Source organism: Purpureocillium lilacinum (assembly GCF_023168085.1).
Source record: "Purpureocillium lilacinum CBS 284.36 DNA, scaffold_3, whole genome shotgun sequence".
In the NCBI taxonomy this organism is placed as follows: Eukaryota; Fungi; Ascomycota; class Sordariomycetes; order Hypocreales; family Ophiocordycipitaceae; genus Purpureocillium; species Purpureocillium lilacinum.
Genome location: NW_027072113.1, coordinates 31209 through 51120, shown reverse-complemented (window position 1 = coordinate 51120; position 19912 = coordinate 31209). Strand labels below are relative to the sequence as shown.

General features: G+C 56.3%; 7 protein-coding genes across 7 annotated transcripts; 5 read left to right on the top strand and 2 right to left on the bottom strand.

Annotated features, from left to right (window-relative positions):
• Positions 1-142: 142 nt before the first annotated feature.
• On the bottom strand, positions 143-1983 carry PLICBS_003888 (uncharacterized protein; the record flags this gene model as incomplete). Its single annotated transcript, XM_018327915.2, has 3 exons — positions 143-928; positions 1005-1718; positions 1774-1983. The coding sequence occupies 3 exons, from the start codon at positions 1981-1983 to the stop codon at positions 143-145; spliced, it is 1710 nt and encodes a 569-aa protein (XP_018173433.2).
• A 677-nt stretch (positions 1984-2660) lies between these two features.
• Positions 2661-3738, top strand: PLICBS_003887 (uncharacterized protein; the record flags this gene model as incomplete). The annotated part of the gene is made up of 3 exons (XM_065600336.1): positions 2661-2918; positions 2968-3352; positions 3536-3738. 3 exons carry the CDS (start codon positions 2661-2663, stop codon positions 3736-3738), a joined length of 846 nt encoding a protein of 281 aa, XP_065456408.1.
• A 4249-nt stretch (positions 3739-7987) lies between these two features.
• On the top strand, positions 7988-9355 carry PLICBS_003886 (uncharacterized protein; the record flags this gene model as incomplete). Its single annotated transcript, XM_065600335.1, has 3 exons — positions 7988-8182; positions 8271-8406; positions 8781-9355. The coding sequence occupies 3 exons, from the start codon at positions 7988-7990 to the stop codon at positions 9353-9355; spliced, it is 906 nt and encodes a 301-aa protein (XP_065456407.1).
• Positions 9356-10113: 758 nt separating this feature from the next.
• On the top strand, positions 10114-10933 carry PLICBS_003885 (uncharacterized protein; the record flags this gene model as incomplete). The annotated part of the gene is made up of 3 exons (XM_065600334.1): positions 10114-10250; positions 10306-10448; positions 10506-10933. 3 exons carry the CDS (start codon positions 10114-10116, stop codon positions 10931-10933), a joined length of 708 nt encoding a protein of 235 aa, XP_065456406.1.
• A 799-nt stretch (positions 10934-11732) lies between these two features.
• Positions 11733-13660, top strand: PLICBS_003884 (uncharacterized protein; the record flags this gene model as incomplete). Its single annotated transcript, XM_065600333.1, has 8 exons — positions 11733-11749; positions 11804-11841; positions 11886-11929; positions 11984-12064; positions 12127-12240; positions 12304-12407; positions 13017-13463; positions 13531-13660. 8 exons carry the CDS (start codon positions 11733-11735, stop codon positions 13658-13660), a joined length of 975 nt encoding a protein of 324 aa, XP_065456405.1.
• Positions 13661-13913: 253 nt separating this feature from the next.
• Positions 13914-14843, bottom strand: PLICBS_003883 (uncharacterized protein; the record flags this gene model as incomplete). Its single annotated transcript, XM_018327911.2, has 2 exons — positions 13914-14246; positions 14334-14843. 2 exons carry the CDS (start codon positions 14841-14843, stop codon positions 13914-13916), a joined length of 843 nt encoding a protein of 280 aa, XP_018173428.2.
• A 595-nt stretch (positions 14844-15438) lies between these two features.
• Positions 15439-18928, top strand: PLICBS_003882 (putative NRPS-like protein biosynthetic cluster; the record flags this gene model as incomplete). Its single annotated transcript, XM_065600332.1, has 4 exons — positions 15439-15628; positions 15704-15896; positions 15980-17128; positions 17161-18928. The coding sequence occupies 4 exons, from the start codon at positions 15439-15441 to the stop codon at positions 18926-18928; spliced, it is 3300 nt and encodes a 1099-aa protein (XP_065456404.1).
• Between the last annotated feature and the right edge of the window lie 984 nt (positions 18929-19912).

The window sequence follows — 19912 nt, the reverse complement described above, 5'->3', positions numbered from 1 at the left end:
GCTGTTACTTGAATAGTGACCTCGTATGTTTGGAGCCTGATCCAGCGATGATGCATACAGTTCAAACCGCTCCTGGTAGCAATGCCTCTGAGCTGGCTGGAACACTTGAGTTCATCCACAAATGGCAGCGTATGTGTACACATCATTGCTCTGTCCAACTCTCGCTCGTGCTTGCACAGTACGGAACAGGTCCATGGCTCCAATAGGGGCTGGCTGACTCGTTCTCGTACTGGACAATTGGCGATAGAATCTCGTGATCCTTGCCCCAGGCCGTCTCTGTAAACTTGACCATGTATCCGGGCCGCTGCAGCAGATCGGTGTTCTGGGCCCAGGCTTCCGCCACAACGGAAAGGAGTTCCTCCACGTGGAGGTCCGGCGTCATGGGCGCAAACTTGCATCGCTCCTGTACCTCCTTGACCACCTCGGGAGGATAAAGGCCAACTTCCTCCTCTAACTGCGCCGCGTCAATTGCCGCTAGAGCGACGTGAGCGTGGTAGGACCCGCCGTGCACTGCGCGGTCGCGGAGAGCCAGCAGGGTATCGATAACCCCAACTGCCCCTGAAAGCATGTCTGCAATAGGCAGAGACGGGAGCACGCTCACCCCCTCGTCAAACCCATAGGCCTTGCCGCAGACATACGAACAGCCTGTCGCTGCATCGGCAATTTGCTGAAAACCAGGCCTCTCGGCATAATAGCCATCCGGGCCGTAGCAGTTCAAGTCGACGTAGACAACGCCCTTTCCGCGCTTGTTGGCCATGTCAACAACGTCGGAGAGACCGAACCCCTTGCGTTCCAGCGACCGCAGGCGGAAAGCTTGAATGACAACATCTGCATTTTCTATGAGGGCCTTTACCTTTTCCTTGTCGCTCGCATTGTTGAGATCGAGTGCGCAGGTTCGTTTTCCAGCCGTCAATGTCACACTCAAAGGCTACATCGTCGACCACCGAGTCAGCCACCTTCTATTCCTAGGGAGCAGAGGTGTTGAATGAAGCGATTGGACTTACCTGTAGATCTGGCAAGTTCGGGCTTTGTATTTTAATGACGTCCGCTCCCAAGGCAGACAAGGCAGCACCCATTGCAGGCCCGGCGATGACCCGAGCTAGCTCAACCACCTTTATGCCTGCCAACGGACGTTCGTCAGACAGGGCCGGGAAAGGCACGGGTGCGAGATGAGATGTTCCCTGGACCTGAGTGTAGTTGACCATTGGATGTGCGTGTAAGCGCTGGCCCATTGTTGTGTTCCTCCATTCATCTGGCGTGTAGCATGTCTGGCCGCAGAAGCCATGCACCATGTTCTTCAACTCAAGTTCGGCGGCCGAATGTTTGGTCATTTCTTCCTTGATGGTGTCGTAAGCCTCGTCTCTGGAGGACACGTTTGCATTCACGTCGAGACTGTAGGCCTTCAAGAAGCCAGGGGGATCAAAGTTTCCCAAAACCTGATACCACACGCGAGGATCCTTGGGCGGATAAATTGCCCAGGTTCGATATCGCATGGGATTCTTGTTGATAACGCCTCTATCGAGGTCCGTTCCCGGGCCGGTAAGAGTGCCGTCCTTTTGAATCTGAACTAGGTCTTTCCCTTGAATGGACACAAGTGCGACCGATGCTGGATAAAGACCGGATTTGTCCACGTCGATGGAAATTTTCCCAGTATCGATATCTTTGAGAGCACAGATTTCTTTGCCGACGATTCCAATCATGGCGTGAAGAACGGCAGACTATAAGATCGTCAGCGGGAAGCGGTCTGTAGTTTTTTTTTTGTGATACACTGACAAATGCCTGAGACTTCAACGGCCCTGGTATCACTGGCCGATCAGCACCATGAAAATCGACGTTGGCTACTGCCGAAGCGTCTTTGGTGAAACCAGGAGACAACTCTCCGAAATATCGCAACAGCCGCTGGCATTCTGCGGGCAAGGGCGTGTAGGTGACATCTGTAAATGTGCCAGGACCATACACGTCCTTGATGGTGTGGTGAGCCATATTGTTCGGTCGAAGTTGAAAGAAGGTTCTGTGCTTTTCGCAATGATAGCGGCTGGGATAGCAAACAGAAACGAGCACTGGGAATACAGCTGCTAAAATACAACTCGGCATCCTTGTCCCGCGCTTGAGCTGCTCCAGGTCGACGACGTTCATGCATCGGTCGCTGTCCGATCAAAGTGGGGCCGGCGCCACTGCCGACGCCGAAGCGCCGGCGGGTTGCATGAACGAGATGGTCTAGCTGCTTTGAGGACGGGAGGGACCACGGCAGGTTGCCCGCGACATCCGATTGTCGGCACCCTCAAATGCCGTGGTGGGGTGCTTGGCCTTGAGCCTCGGAACAGCCAAGTGGGACACTTCGCACTCGCAGCATGGAATGTCCTCGTTGAAAGTCCGGTACGTGGGCCCTCTGGCTCGACCGCTGTACGTACGTACATGACCGAGCCGACCACGAGTCCATCGTGCGGCCATGTCGGGATCGCGGTGCCGTCCGAGAGGCCCACTCACCCCTCCGCGGGACTCCCGGCGGCCGATGTACCTGGCGTCCTCTGGCAGGGGCGCATGTTGCCTGCAGCTTCGTTGTGTATATATATATCCACGAAACCGGCCGGAGCGCTTGTGTTCGACCGGCTGTTGTGGCGCGCGTTACACTCTCCGCGCTTCAGCAAATTTTGTCACCGATGGCAATCCGCACTATAGGCGTTGTTGGCACCGGGGTGATCGGGGCGTCATGGACGGGTCTGTTCCTCGCTCACGGCCTGCGAGTTCTCGTTTCCGACCCAGCACCAAAGGCAGAGAAGAAACTCGCAGAGCATCTCCAGGCCATCTGGCCCACTCTCAAGACTCTTGGACTTTCCTCAAACGCATCCCTGTCCAATTACCAGTTCGTTGGTACTAATCTGGGCAAGTATTATGCAGATGTTGACTTCATTCAAGAGGTCAGTGTTGCATCCCACGTCACATCGGCTGCTCTGACGCCGCAAACAGAACGCGCCGGAGAGGGTCGATCTGAAGACCAAGCTGCTTGGCGAGATTGATGCCGCGACCCGTCCAGACGTTGTCATTGCATCTTCGTCTTCTGGCATACCGAGCTCAAACTTTATCCAAAAATGCTACAAGAACCCCGGCCGGGTGCTCATCGGGCATCCGTTCAACCCTCCACATCTCATGCCACTTGTTGAAGTGGTGCCCCATCCCACCACCGATAAGGCAACCACTGACACGGCCGTCGCCTTCTACCGGTCCCTCGGACGACGGCCAGTTGTCATTCGAAAAGAGATACCCGGATTCGCCGCCAACCGCTTACAGGCTGTGCTCTGCAATGAAGCTTATAGCCTCGTGAGCCGGGGAGTCATGTCTGCTCAAGATCTCGGTAAGGTTCTATGGCATAAAAGGCAGCGAAAAGACATATAGATGCTTACAGAAGTAGATACCTGCATGACTAGCAGCCTGGGCCCTCGCTGGGCTGTGACCGGTCCGTTTATGTCCAATGCTATGGGTGGGGGCGGCGGCAGTGACGGCTTTGCACACGTCTTGCAACATTTGGGCCCTGCAGTCCAAAAGTGGCTTGACGACATCCAGAACAACCGCTTCATTTGGAGTAAAGAGAATCTTGGTACCCTCAGCGCCAGCGTGGCAGAGGAGCTGCACGGGCGTGATGCGAATGAGCTCGAGCAGGAGCGAGACGAGCTTCTCGTGAAGCTGCTGCACCTCAAGCGAGAAAAGGAAGAGCAAAACCGCGCGATGGATTCTTCCTAAACAGAGTTCAGCTCGTGAATTTACAAACCAATTCGTTCTATAGGATGACGTGAAGTCGCTTTGATGGCACGTTCCGCAACACTGATCCATCTGACGTATGCTTTGTACACCCGTGCTGTATCAACCGCATCACAGCCCGCTGCATGGGGGATCCGGCCCCGAAGGAAGTTGCGAATTCTCCCCACGCAGGCCCGCCTCTCCTCGATTGCCAAGGGAATGCCAACGCATGGTAAGACCGATCCCATGACGAGCATCGTGGTCTCATAGCTTGCCAAGTAGAGGTACAGTGGAAAGTCGCCACCGGCAGCAAATTGTTTCGGCGCTCTGGGGACGAAGCGCAGCCAGTTTCGGATGGGAAACATTGCTGAGAGTTGTTCTTGGCGGGACCGTGAGCCTAGTGGAAGATGTCTGATGTTGTAGATAAAATTGGAGAGGTCCTTCACTGCGGCTCGGAGCTCCACGTCCAATTTGCATCTCGACAGCTCGGCGAGGGCCTCGGTAATCTCACCCAAAACTGCGTAGATTTCCCCGCTTTCTCCGTGCGAGTCCCCGAATGCCGCGGCGTCACTCTTCTGGATCGAATCAGTCCTGCAAGCAGTTCCGGTGCCGCGTGCTTGATCAGGGTAGAACTGACACCCGACTCGTCAGCGAAGAAAATGCAAAACTTTATCGCGGCCAGCACCCACTGCAAATATCCCCGCGAGAAGGCGGCAATACTCCTGTCTACATGTCGTTAGCGGCGCGTCGCTCTCGAGCAAGGTACAGAGGGAAGCCGCACGGGTCAGCGCTATACCACGCCATCAGTGTCGCCGATGCCATGAGCGCCTGGCTGGCAATATGATGCGACGTCACAGATTGAGACCCAATGTTGTCCAGTTCGGCAATCATGGACTGTACCGCCATGAGTCTGTAACGGGTCTCCACCTCAGCCATCGCGGCCGACTGTGTCAGGGTCCGTCTGTGGCTGGCACTGAGGCTACAGAAAGTGTAGCGCAGATGCTCAAAGTTGCCCGCCAGGGTGAGGAACCTGGCGCGGTAAGTCTCCTGTCGCCTTGGCCTGGGTTTCTAGCGAACCTTGAGAACTGATTCACGCCAGCTAGCAATCCCCATTCTGCAGCCGGTCGCAGCTCGTTCCGGAGCACGCACAAGTGGTTGAGCAGTGCTGCTTCTACGCCTGTTGCTGGGTTGGGCCAGCCCCGATGAGACGCTGTCGAACGTAACACGCAGGATGGTGACTCTGACTGTGCTGTCACCTCAAGGGCAGCTTTTCCTGCAGTGTACCTGCAGGCAAGCGGCACACCACGGGTGGCCGTCCACCGTCGACACCGCGTGCTATCACCGTCAGCCAGTTGTCATTATTCGCCGACAAGGGCCGTTGCCACAAACCATTGGGGTTTGAGCTCGTCGCACTTGACTCGCCTTCGCCTGCACACATCGCAGCCACTCTGCACTTTCCTATGTGTTCGTTTCATCAGAAGGTAGTAGACGTGGACCGACCCTAGCCTGCGGAGAGGATCACGTTGGCAAATGTTACGGGAACAAACAGTGAGGGATGGTCTACAGTGCTGCTCAGCACAGCGCCCTGGTCCCACCCCCGGGGCCGAGGCAGGGTGTGGGTCACCGGAGCGATGCTCTTTTACCAGGGCGGCGGCATTGACACTCGGCGCCACACCGGCTTTTGCCACCGGGTCTGCCGGTGGCTGTCAATGTGACGGTGAACTACATGCTTGCACTGCCTTTGAGCCGCTAGTCGGTTTCCCCCTCACACGTTTCGAAGCGCTCGTAACGCCATAGACAGTGTGTACTTGCGCCTCGGGTTACATCGAAGATCTGAGTTAGAATACCATAGCTTACCTTCCACTGGCCCGCCGAGCCCGCCGAGCCATCTCCACCTGGCGCCGTCCACAAGCATCGACGACTCGGGATTACATGGGCGGTGGGAATATGTGGAATATGAGATAACTGCGTTGAGAACAGGACTGAGTTCGTAGGTCAGCGTGAAGCTCAGTATTTCTGGTTCCGCAAAACGCCAGCCCGGCCTGCCCGTGGCCCACGGAGGAGAGCCTTCGTTGGCTGGGTCCTTGTGGCTCGGAGGAGCTTCACAGTCCCTGGTGCTCGAAGGGCCAAGAAGACGTATTTTTGCCGCGGCCAAGCCAGAAAATGCTGCATTTAAGAGATGTGGTAGACGTTAGGTGGCTAGAAATACGGAGGGGAGTTGCGCGAGGCATGACTTCCAGGTTGGCCGAGTACCTGTTGGGTACAAAACGCACCGAATCGTCTGTTGGGTAATCCGTTTACCGAACAACGGCTACCGCGGCATCTGGTGCAGGAAAGCGCGGTATGAGAGGCGGGATTATTGAAAGAAACCCCGCAGAGCCAGCCCACTGGTGACGCAGCACGAGACGAGTGACTCGAGCGTCAGAAGACTGAAGTTGCCTTTGCTCAGTCAGCCCGATGCGTTACATACACGAAGGTGAAGTATCTTTGATGTTACCTAGAACAGAGTCGTACCTCACGGCTAAAGACTGGACAGAGCTTCAGGCCCTCACGCCAGTAAACTGCATAGGCAGCCAGTTTGCGACGGTATTTGCTCAATGGAGTAGGTCGGCTTCTGGGATGCGTCCTCGTCGCTTGGCGGTGCAGTGATGGGCAGGCAGTCTCAGGAGACGTTGGTCGTTTCTGTCTGGGGGTTAGTGGGCACAAAACTGCTGTCTTGTTTTGCGAGCTGCACGATGACACGCCGTACAGCATCAGCGCGTCATGTGCGAGGCGCCTTGTTGGCTGCGTAGGATGAACCCCGAGCGACTTCCCTTTTGGGAGCAAGCTCCCCCGCGCGAGTGCCGATTAACCGGCCCAGACCGAATCCCCTGCAGTAGTGCTGTGTATGGTACTTCGTATACAAGGCTCTGTTGGCAGCTGTTATGCCCTCGGTTGGTCATCTCGCCTCAATTCGGCCACGCTCATATCACAGTACCGCCTCGCCATGCGAGCTGCTGTACTATACACCTTCTAAGTTGGCCTTGTACTATCAGGCAGGGTGCATCCCCGGATGGCATCTCAGCTAACATCATCATCGGGAGTTTTGAAGCCAAGACAGGATAGGCAGCTCGCTCACTGCGGTCTCTAGACCTGCCATGAGACAGAATAAAAGAGAGACGGTCTTTTCTTTCCCATTTAAAATGCATTGGCGCCCACCTCTGCTGGCCTGTGTTCTGATCCAAGAATATGATCAGTTAGAGTTCGCCATTTGCTTGACCATAGCTGGAAAAGCTCCCAGAAGAGCCGATTCACTGCACAATGCGTGGTCTCCTTCTCATCAGCGGGCTTGTGACCAGCGTGCTGAGTGCACCGGCCTCACACGGCGCTCATGTGCTACACCAAAAGCGAAGCGAGGAATTGCATTACGATGCATGGGAAAAACGTGAAGCCGCAGACCCTAGCACCAAGGTCCCCGTCCGCATCGCTCTGAAGCAGCGTAACCTAGAGCGAGGGATGGACTTCGTTTTAGAAGTGTAGGTCTGCAATTTATACGTGCCCATATTCTCGGCAATATGTTAACGCAGATGAGCGACGATAACAGGTCCGACCCGACTCACACATCGGGAAAGTACGGGCAGTGGTATACCCGAGAGCAGATCATCGACCTCTTCGCACCCTCGGCAGAGTCCATTACAAAAGTTAAGGACTGGCTAATTCGAGCCGGAGTTGCTGAGGAGTCTATAGTGGTGCCCAACACTAAAGGATGGGTCCATTTTGACTCAACCGTCGGCCAGCTCGAATCGCTTGTCAAGGCTGAGTACCATATTTTTAATCATATATCAACTCGTGGTGAGGGAGATATCGATCATCTTGGCACCGATGAGTATCACTTGCCAGAAGAAGTCGCCGCACACGTCGACTTCATTGTGCCCGGGACAGCCTTCGGCCGGCTTGGCGCAGGAAGGCGCTTACGCCGACGGAAGAGTGGTGTTGGAGGCACGGGCGGCAGGCCGGTGCGTCCTCTGCCGCTGGAGGCACAGTCAAATCCCGGTGCGTAAATTGTTCAGCATCGCACTAGCGCCGATCTTGCTCTCCCTTGCAAGCAGCAGCCAGCCAAGATTGCCCTCTCGGCTCAAAGCGGTGTGAGGTCTTCGAACACGGAATCGCAAGCAGACACTCTTGAAATGGCGAGGATGTATGACTGACGAACCATGTCAATACTCTTTCAGGTGACTGCGGCCGTACGATTACTCCTGACTGTCTCCGAGCTATGTATAACATCCCCATGGGCAAGTACGCGAACCCGACCAACAGGTTGGGCATCTACGAGGCAGAGGGTGAACTCTACGTGCAGTCTGATATGGACAAGTATGTGAGAAAAGTTGCACCACACGTGCCGCAGAACTTCACGCCTGTTGTTTATGAGATTGATGGCACTCCCGGTATCTCGACGGACCCTGACCAGGTGAGTGGCTTTTGTTTGCTCCGGGACGCAGGCCATCATAAATGCGATTTACGAAACACCTTTACGTCAGTAGCTGACTTTTCTGTAGGCCGGTGGTGAGTGCATGCTTGACTTTGAGATGGCGGTCCCTCTCATCTACCCGCAAAGCACTGCGATGTATATGGTTCCGGACCCCGGTTACGACAAGCCAGGCGCCTGGAACCCTTTCCTTGACGCAATGGATAGTACGTATTGCAACCGCACATCGCATGGATATACAGGAGATACGCCAAAGATCGACGGCAATTTCTCTCGGCATGACTGCGGTACAGTAGCGCCAACTAACGTCATTTCTATATCGTACAGTCTCACCGAGCCTTGGTATCCGGCCAGGTATGGTTACGCCCTCTCATCTACTCGTGCCTATACTTACTAGTATAATCTAGGTACCTAGAGAGACAATGCGACGAGTGGATGAAGCTAGCTCTTGCCGGCACCACCATTCTTGTCGCTAGCGGCGACGACGGTATAGCAGATCGCTCACTCCAATGCATGGGCGCCAACCATACGATATTTATGCCAGATGCGACATGCGACTGCCCTTATATCACTGCTGTAGGCAGTACCGTTCTTCAGAACCATAAGCGGCCCGGAGACACGGAGGTAGCAACGGAATCCTTCTCCTCGGGCGGCGGCTTTAGCAATATTTATAAGACCCCGAGCTACCAACTCAAGGCCGTGCAACAATATCTCACTAAATACCCGCCCGCCTTTCCCTCATATAGCACTAGTCGTGGCCAGATTCCTCAAAACGGCGGAGTATATAACCGCAACGGCCGCGCGTATCCGGACCTATCCGCTGTCGGGGACAATGGCCTTGTCGTAGTAGGAGGGGACTTTGGACTCTCCGGTGGCACGTCTATGTCGGCGCCTATAGTCGGTGCCATCTTTACGCTCATCAACGAGGAACGGCTTGCCGCCGGGAAGACACCAATTGGCTTCGTTAACCCCGTGCTATACCAACACCCCGAAATGTTCAACGACATCCTTGTAGGCTCGCAGCCACTCGGCGGGCCACATAATTGGGGTTGCAGTAACAACGGCGGGTTTCACTGCCAGGAGGGCTGGGATCCCGTCACAGGCATGGGCACTCCTAATTATAAGAAGATGCTGGAGGTGTTTATGTCAATTTGAGACGGGCCATGCCTGCGAATTGATCCAGCCGCGGGTGTGGCAGTCGCTGAACTTAGCGAGTCCTCGTGCAATATGCTCGTTAGATAGGGAATGTGAAGGGTGATATAGCTACGCATCAAAAGGTTCGTGAGGACTGATGATGCCGCCGAACCGCTGCATAGCTTGTCTCCTGTCATTCGGGTCCATGCCATACATCGGAGCTCCTTCACCGAGGGTGAATGACGAGAGGCCTCCTGCGCCTGGTCGCCCTAAAAGTGTCAAGTGATGTGTTTCGCCGCTTCTAGCACGCTCACTTGGAGAAAGTATCATCGATGTAGGCATCAGCGCGCCCGGTTTCATAGCTGCAACTGAGAGAGTATTTGAAATGAAACAAACGGACACAGCGGCTGAGCCTCTTTCGATCGTTGCGCCAATGAGGCTGAGCCTCAATCCGACAACACTAGGTTCGTCCGCCCTCGTCCGGTCAGCAATGAGCCAATTGCATCCCGATCTCACCTCCACGACCCCACGTCATCCCAAGTCTTTTGAGCTACCCAAACGCGAGGAGCAGCGATTGCGCCGAGAGGTTCGTAGGCAGCGCTATTTGGAATTTACCACAGCCGCGAGTCTGGAGGGCAGCGTGAAAATGACTTGAACGACAAGATATATAAAGGTCTCGGATTCCTGGTGGTGAGTGTGTTTGGACTCGCAACTCACAGACACACGATTACTATCCGGCATCAAAGCATCACTCAATCTTGCATCTTCAACTCAGCACAATGGTCAACAAAACAGTCACCCTTGTCTCATCAGTCATTCTGGCCTTGTCCTCAATGACTTCGGCAGCTCCTCAGCGCAGAGACAACGGCCCTGCCTCGGCGCTCAGCCTGACGGCCCAGCTGCAGCTGGTTGATACGTGAGTCAATGCTTTCACGTTGAATGATCATGGAAACGACTAACCGACTATGTAGGGCTGTCCAACGTTACAGTCTTCTTCCAAATGATAAGAATTTCACCTACTCTTTCGAACATAGCGAGGCCCTCTTCGCCAACCGCCAGACCTTTCCTGCTCTGGTCGGCACTGGCGGCAGCATGGCCATCGCGGAGTTTCCTCGTATGCAATGCGCATGCCATCAACTAACTATCATATATGTTGCTAACTGTCCGCCAGCATGCAGCATCGGCTTCCTTCACCTCCATCCGCGAGCCGCCGAACTGTTTGTCGTGGTATCTGGTCACGTCCACACCGAAATGGTTCCTGAGGCTGGTGTTGTTGACGCCTCCGGCAAGCAGCGAGTCATTCGCACGGAATTGGGCCCTAAGCAGATGACCTTCTTCCCAATGGGTTCGTTCCATACCCAGGTGAACCCAGAATGTGAGCCAGCAATGGCTGTGGGATCGTTTCCTTCTGAGGACAGTGGTGCGAGTGCAGTTGTGGGTCAAACCTTTGCTCTGAGCGATAACATCATCGAGTCTGCCTTTGGCCAGAGCATTCAGGGGCAAGATATCGATAAGGTGCGACACGCCCTTCCACAGGGAATGGTTACGAAGGTAGAGTCGTGCTTGGCCAAGTGTGGACTCAAGAAGCGGGCTCTATGAGGAGTTGCAGCATGAAGGCATCAGCAGATCCTTTCACTATAGCATGACCTGCTTACAATGAGGCGAATAAGAAGACTGCATGGTTTTTATAAACATCATCAATCGTACAGGCCGTCAAGTCACCAAGTACTGGCTCAGGCTACGACAGGCACATGATGTGGGTATCGTCTGTGCGTCCCTACTTGTGCAAAGCCGAGACACATCATATGTGCACACGGAGCGCTCAACCCCTTCACGAGGTTTATGTTTCTGTCCTTGTGAACTATGACATGCGTGCAAACCCACAGCCAGGAGGAGGTCTACTCTCCCAGAAGGGCCCAGCTTCATGGCCCAACATCATACGACCGCTGGGAGCGCCACGAGAACGAGTTGTCAACCGGGGCAGCCTAAAGCCGTCCCCCGTCCCGCCGCTGCTTCAAACACGATATTATGCATTGAACATGACAGAAAATTGCGAGATATGTGGCTTTGATGTGACAGTGCTTTATCTGAGTGGAGACCAACGGGCAGTATCGAGTTGAAATGGAAGGTGTTGGTACTGTGCGTAACCGTTGACCGCCAAGTTGGTCTCCGAAGGTCCACTCCCCTGTATCATGGCCATCAATGCGCATTCGCATCTCTCTTCTTACTCTGCTTTACCCCGCTTACCATCCTTCGTTGTCTGTGTGGTCCAATGGATCTGTGACCTAACTTGAAAAACGTCGGCTGATGAACGATCTTGTAACTTGAACATGGTCTTCTCTATTCCGACATTGAATTGTAACGCAAATCTGAAAGCAGCAGCCCGGCTCGTATCAACATGGGCAGTAACCGCCGGTACGATGTGACCAAGCGCATTCGAGTCAACTGCAGCTGATGACAGTCCTGTAGCAATGTCGACGTTCTTGTCATCGGCGCTGGTCCGACCGGTAAGTGCTGGTTCCCATGCCATGGTATTGGTCGCTCTGACTAGAGTTGAACGAAGATCTGGGAGCCGCGAAGAGACTCAGTCACTTGGTGAGTTCGACCTCTTCAACACCCGGCAGGATCACGTTTCACCTAACGACGCAGGGTCACCCGTCCTGGCTTGTCGTGGACTCCAGCTCGGTGCCTGGAGGTCTCGCGTCGACCGATGTGACCGCTGAGGGCTTCGTAAGTCCTTGAAATATGCCAAAGCTCTTGGACATGAACATCTGATTCTGTAATCCGCGAAGCTCTTCGACGTCGGCGGATACGTGATATTCTCCCACTACAAGTACTTTCACGACGCGCTACACGAAGCGCTGCCCCGATCTGACGACTGGTTCGAGCACCAGCGGGTATCCTACGTACGATTCAACAGAGTTTAGGTTCCCTACCCGGTTCAAAATAACATCGCGGTGCTGCCCAAGGAGGAGAAGGCCAGGTGCATGGAGAGCCTGATTGACGCAGCGCTCGACGCACGAACTCGCTCCCCGGCCGACAAGCCCAAGAACTTTGACTTCCTACAAGCAAGGTATGCATGCTCCCCTTGGCTTGCTTGTCGGGTCTTGTCCCCAATGCAAGTCAAGCTGATGGAAGACAGATGAACGTTTCTTGGCTTGGAGAACGTGTTGCCGCGCCTGATGTAAATCTGCTAGCGCGAAATGTCATACTGAACAAGGTAGCAGGAAACTGGGGTCCCACGCAATCTTTCGCTTCCCTGCGCACAGCGGCACTGGGGGGATCTGGGCTGCCGTCGCCAAAACGTTGCCGCCTCACAACACACGATTCGGCGAGCATAGTGGCGTGACAAAGATCGACAGTGATGCCAAAGTGGTGCACCTCAAGGATGGTCAGTCAAATAGTACGGAAAAAGAACGCTTTCTCCTTGCTAACGGCCACTTTCTCGCAAAGGAACATGAACCGTCGTCCACTACCGCAGCCTTGTTTCCACCATGGCGCTTGAATCACTCGCGGAGATTATGTGTGACAAAAAGCTTGAAGCCATCTGCAAGCCGTGTTTCTACTCCTCGACTAATGTCATTGGTGTAGGGATACGAGGCGCACGCCCTGAACGTGTTGGTGATAAGTGCTGGATGAGGACTTGTATCCACGCTCGCCTGTGTGGCTTTGGCTGATCAAGGTCACTTTATCTGTACCTTGTGGAGGACAGCTGTCCGTTTTACCGCGCGACAATCTTTTCCAACTATTCGCCGTTCAATCAACCAGACGAAGATGTCGAACTCCCCACGCTCCAGCTAGCGAACGGCCAAAAGGCCAAATCTCCGAGTGCGCAACCCGGCCCGTACGGGTCTATCATGCTCGAGGTGTCCGAGTCAGTATACAAGCCTGTCAACCACGAGACACTGCTGCAAGACTGCATCACAGGTCTGGTTGCAAACGACCTCGTACTACCGGAGGATGAGATTGTGAGCACTTACCTCCGACGTTTCGGCCAGGGCTATCCGACTCCGAGCCTGGAGCGCGACGGCGTATTGGAACAAGCCCTGCCATACCTGCAGACCAAGGACATACTCTCTCGCGGCCGCTTTGGGGCCTGGAAGTACGAGGTTGGAAACCAGGACCACAGGTATGTCAAGTTGTTCCCCGTTCTGGGATGAGAGGGAAGATTCTCATGCTCACTCTCAAGCATTCAGTTTCATGCAAGGCGTTGAGGCTGTCGATCATATCCTTAGCGGTGGCATCGAACTGACGGTGTCGTATCCTGACTTTGTCAACAGGCGTGTCAGCGACGAGCGGCGATTGGGGAAGGCCGTGTGCGAGTAAGACTTGCGGGCGGAGCGTGTCCGACTAGAGACTTCTATGATCATCCGGTATGGTACGTCAGGAGCCAAAGCAGGGCATTAAGGCAGGGTGGGATGCCGAAAGACCGCGAGGGCAGTCATCGAAGGCACGAGTGCCAGGGCCGGCGATGAGAAATAGATTGCTGAAGAAGGCAGTACTATAGACTGCCGTTGTCTGCTCTAAGGCCGTAACACGGCCCCATCCTCTGCGCCTAGCGTCTCGCGTCCACGGCACATCAATTATCGACGGGCTGCACAATCGCGCCCGCGTGTCCCTGGTCGAGACCGTCCAAGACCGCCATGTCTTCATCGCCGAGTGCAAAGCCAAACACGTTTGCATTGGTGGCAATGCGCTCAGGCGTGTCGCTCTTTGGCAGCGGTACCCACCCCTTTTGGAGGCTATACCGGACCAGAACCTGGTTCGGGGAGACGGAGTGCTTGTTGGCCAGCTTGGCCAGTGTCGGGTTATCCGCTCTGGTGTTGCGCACGAGAGGACAATATGCCTCGACGACGATGCCATGGTTGTGGCAATACTCGACGATGTCGCGTTGTTGCAGCCAGGGGTGGAGCTGGATGATGATGCGCCCTCGTCAGCGACGTGACCTTCTGCCAGCTACGGGGCCTGCGCTGGGGGATCGGAGGAACCTGAAGCGTACCTCAATCTGGTTCACATGTGGTGGCCACACGGTCGCATACTCCTTGAGCTCTTCAATGTGCTTGATCCCGAAATTGCTCACGCCGATGCTCTTCGCCTTTCCGAGCTCATGCAGCTTCTCGAGGGCCTGCCACATAACCTTCCTCTTTGCGGCGCCTGGATTGGGGCTGTGGATGAGGAACAAGTCCACATAGCCACTGTCTGGATCAAGCTTTCGGACGCTGTCAACACACTTTTCCAGCGTCTTCTCCACCGAGTCCTCGGCCACAAGCACCTTGGTCGTGATGTAGACGTCCTGGCGCGGCACTGTCGAGCTGTGTACCGCCCGCCCAACCTGCGCCTCGTTGCCGTAGAACTGCGCCGTGTCGATGTGGCGGTACCCGTTTTCGAGGGCGGTATGGCAGGATCTGGTGCATACAGACTCGGGAGACTTGTACACTCCGAAGCCAAGCTGCGGGATCTTGGCCGTGTTGGCGAGGGTGAGTGTGTCTTGAAGCGTGCGTTCGGACATGGCTGCGACCTGAAGGGAAGGCAGGGATGACGGTCACAGTAAACGAATTGGCGCGTAGAGGCGGGCAAATTGGTCTTTCGGGTGTGTGAGGATTGGACGAGGAACATGGCCACGCGAGCAGGGCATTGAATTGGCGGCGGCTGGATTTCCGACATGCAATCTGCCTGTTCAGGGCTTTTGGCAATGTACTTCTTCCGCAAACCCCGTCGATGATGGCCTGCAGCTCGCCAGCGTGTTTGTGCGGGGCCAACTACAGCCGTGTGCAACGAGCAACAAGTCAATGACGCCACCAACTGGCGTGTTGGATGGTGTCGACAGTCTGCATCGACGAACTGATACTAATCGGGTGGTCGATCTATTATCGACGAAGCGGCGAGACAGAGCGCGCCGATTGCTCCATATCTTGAAGCCGCCGCAATGCGCGATCGATGAGCGGTCAGCTCGACTTGCTTGCCAGTGAGCACCAGGCGTTTGCTAATCCGGTGCGTGTGCTGCTGGCGCTGCCGGTCAAAAGCAAGCAAGCTGAAGGAGTGGAAAAAACATCGATGCTGCGAGCCGACCAAGTGTGTCGCCCAAAGTCCCGACTCGAATCGCCATGGCGCCCGCAGAGCCCAAGTACTTCACCTGCACTCTTGGTGAGGCAGCCCTAGCAAGACAGCGCGACTGCTCCGGCGAGGCTTCGTTCTCGTCTATCATCGACGTGATAGACTGGCAAGCCGAGCACAGCACCAGCTCGCCCGCCATCGGGTTCGCCGATCTGGGATCCAAGCGCGACGGCGCAGAATGTGTGTTCCCAAGCCGGGTACGCGTAACGATGGTGTGCTTCCACGAAAACTGACCATGATCTCTCGTCTCCACAGCGTCGGTGTGCCGCCCGGTGACATTTGGAGACCTCGGCGACCTGTCGGTAGTCGCGGCTCGCACGCTCGGAAACCACATTAGTGCGAAGGCGAATGGAGGAGGCGCTGTTGGGCTGCTCTGTGGGAGTAGCCTCGAATTCGTCTTGACATGGCTTGGGTTACTGCGGCTGGCCCATCCTGTGCTGCTCCTCGCGTAAGTCGTTTATCAACTGGCCCGTCCAGATGCCGAACTTACTTGACATGATGGGAATCCATCCTTGCCTAACATGGAGCCAGACCGCAGTTGGAGCCGCGAGCAATTGAACACCTGTGCCATCAGCTCGGCGCACGCCTTGTGATTCATGATGGCCACCATACGTTGACGGCCGACGAGATTGGCAGCGGGATTGAGATCCTTCCAGTCCCTGCGTACGCCGCCATTAATGGATCCCGTCGCGACGATGACCCCTCCGGCGCTGCGCCCGCCGTGGCAGGGGCACCGCTGGCTGAACCGGCCTTCTACTTCCACACGTCTGGCACTTCCACGGGCCTGCCATCGCCGATACCGCAGAGCCACTCCATGGTGGAAGCCCTGCCTCGCTTTCGCGACCGCCGCAACCAACCAGCGACTTTTTCAACGACGCCGCTGTATCATGGCGGTCTTGCGGACTGCCTGAGGGCTTGGACGAGCGGGGCTTTGATATGGTTCTTCCCGGAGGGCCAGAGCCCTATGACGGCTCGGAACATCACAGAGGCTGTTCACTTTGCTCGTCGACAAAACTGCGGGATACCCCTCAGACTGTTTTCATCCGTCCCTTACGTACTGCAGATGCTTGCCGAGGACAAAGATGGTATCTGCCTCCTCTTGTCAATGGATCTGGTCGGAGTCGGTGGCGCCGCGATGCCCATCGCCACCGGGGACATGCTCGTGCGCGCTGGCGTCAATCTGCTGTCACGTTTTGGCAGCGCCGAGTGTGGCTTCTTGCTCTCGTCGCATCGCGATTATACGGTGGATAAAGAGTGGGAGTATCTTCGCGTCCGCGTAAACGCCGGTTTCCTGTGCTTCGAGCCCCGCGAGGATGGTCTGTCGGAACTCGTTGTCAAGCCGAAGTGGCCGTTCCGAAGCAAGACGAACCGAGACGACGGCTCGTATGCCACGTCTGACCTCTTCGAACCCCATCCGCAGACTGCAAACGCATGGCGGTACCACAGCCGAGCAGACTCCCAGATCACCCTCGCCAACGGCAAGAAATTTGACCCATCGCCAATAGAAACTGAACTGCAATCAGCGACGCCGCTGCTGCAAGACGCCTACGTCTTCGGGACGGGCAAGCCTTGCGCAGGAGCCCTGCTCTTCCCCCGTCCGGGCGCGGCCTCGGAGTCCATCCTCGCTGCCATCCGGCCCGTGCTCCTCCGACTCAAGCCCGAAACCCCGCCCATGCACGAGTCGAGGAGCCTATGCTCAGCGTGGTGCCAAGCAAGGCGGGCAACAAGCGGCTTCCGAAGAGCAGTAAGGGCTCGATCTTGCGACATCAAGCCGACGCCAAGTACGCGAGCATCATAGAAGGCGCCTATGAGGCCCCGCGTGCCGCGCGGGACGCATCAATCGTGCATGTTCAGGCTGGCGACCTGCCTGTCGCTGTGTCGGACTGTTTCCACGACGTGCTGCACCGCTCAGTCGACCCCGACAAGGACTTGTATCGGCAGGGCGTCGATTCAATCGCTTGCATTCAGATTCGGAAGCTTATTGAGGCGAAGAGCCTGGTGCCAGCAGATCACGAGCTTCCTCTAAATGTGATCTACGACCAGGGCACGGTCACTAGCTTGGTGTCGTATCTGCGGCGCATTCGCAATGAGCGGTCTGGCGTGGAGCAGGAAAGCGATCGCGATCAGCTGGCTTACATGAAGTCGCTGGCACGTCGATATGGGCTGTCACCCAACCTGGCACGTAGCCCGGGGTCGCTGCGAAGATCCAATGTAGTCTTACTAACGGGCGCAACCGGGTTTCTCGGGGCCTATCTTCTTGGACTTTTGCGCCGACGGCAGGGCGTTTCCAGGATCTACTGCCTGGTCAGAGCATCAACCGGGGAAGAGGCGCGCGACCGCGTGTCTGAAAGCCAGGTGCGCCGTGGCTTTCCCGCGTTGCCACGGGGTGACGATGCGGGCAGCGCACCTTGCCAAGTAGTCTGCCTCCCTTTCGACTCTGCGAGGGACCATCTCGAGCTTGCGGCGGGAGACAGGCAGATGGTAGTCGAAGATACAACGGTAATCATCCATGGCGCCTGGCCGGTCAACTTCACGCTGCCTCTGTCTTCGTTCGAGAACCAGTTCTCGACTCTCTCGGAGCTGCTCGCGCTGGCGGTCGAGAACGATGCACGCCTATACTTTATCAGCTCTGTGGCGGCAGCGAGCTCGACCGACGCGCCTAGCATCACAGAAAGAATTTCAGACGACCCGTCGCACGCATCGGCTTTGGGGTACGCCAGATCCAAATGGGTTGCCGAGAGGATGTGCTCAGAAGCCAATCGGATACTGGCGCAAACATTAAGCAAAGGGCAGCCATCGGCAGCAATGGCATCGGTCATCCGGATCGGCCAGCTATGCGGCGACCGCGCAACGGGCGCGTGGAACGGCAGCGAGGCGTATCCCCTCATGCTCTCGGCCTCGAGCGCCGTAGGATGCCTGCCCGACCTGCCCCATGAGGGCACGAATTGGCTGCCGGTGGACGTTGCAGCAAGTGCAGTCTTGGAGATTGCGATTTCAGGACAGGCAAGAGACGGCCGCGAGTCCCGCGACGGCACCTACAGAGCTCGTGCAGGGGAGACGAGCGGCGGGGAACTGGCAACACCAGTGTACCACGTCGCGAACCCGGACGCTTCCACCTCGTGGCGTCAGATGCTGCACTGGATCGCGGCCGCGACGTCGCTGCCTCGTGCGCCGCGCCGCCTGGTCGTGGTTTCGCCCGACGTTTGGGTGCAACGGCTGGAGAGGGACCTGGACGCAGAGCATCCTGCGCACGGCTTGCTGGGCTTTTGGAAGCAACTGTTTGACGGGAATCGTTGCGGCGGGCTCGGGGACAGTGGCCAGATTCGTGACACCGAGGCGCCACAGAAGCTGCCGTCGCTTGAGGTCAGCCGGGCTCGGCAGGCTGCAGAGAGCATGGGCGCTGTGGCTGCCCTGGACAGAGACACGACGCTGCGGCTGTGGAGCTGGATTCAGGCCAACGTCGGGGCACATCATTCATGAACACACGGCGTGAATATTTGTTGTGATTCCTGGCATCGAGACAGAGATGGACGGCTTTCCTACACACTATGGATACATCTACAATGCCGCCTCCAAAATGCCAGAGGGAGAATCGTATCTACATTGTGACATCCAACGTGAGATTCGCACAGACGCGACGCCCGCTGGGGCCAGCGGATGCCGACCCCAGTAGTAGGCGGGCCGGGCGACAGCGCCGCTCGAAGGAGTCGGACTCCAGGCTGGCAGAGGTGGGCAGCCAAACGCAGTGTCTGCCTTCCGGGGTCCGGCCCCTGGGGCTTCTGCAATAGAAATGCCCAGTGGGCCACCGGATGCCGGCCAGTCCTAGGTTGCCGCCCACTCTGACCGTCGACAGCAGCCTCATCAATGCTCGTGCGTCCTGGGCTGGCATCCGTGTTTGCGCCGCCGTTGTGAACCAGACAAGCTGGCATGGCCAAGGCACCCAGATTCACAATCGGGTCGACACTCGGCTTGCCCCCCACCCGCCATGCGACGTCGCTCGACTTGATTCGTGATTGAGATTGCGTCCCCGGTGAGATGCTACCCCGGAACGTCTATGTTCTGCGGTCGGCGGTTCGTCGAATCTGGTCGTTGACCATACATAGCATTCCAGAGACATGCTCGCGGTATCGGCCATGGCACCCGCCATCGGCGATAGGATCTGCTCAATTCACCGCGATTAATTGAGGCTCGGAGGCCAAGCAAAACTGATGACGACACGACGCAGTGTCGCAAGCCACGCCCGCATCTGACGTGAGCACTAAAAGTAGTAAACAGCTTCTGAGCATTGCAGCTACCAACCAACGCCGTACAATCGAAACCTCCAGCGTTGCGAGCTTTCGTCGTGGCCGTCCCTCCGAGTTCGCAAACTTTCGGATCGAGAAGTTGCCGTTGCACCGGCCTCGCACCAACTGGATCATGCCAGTGACCCCATCCACTTGCTTTTACGTCATCTAGAACAAGCAG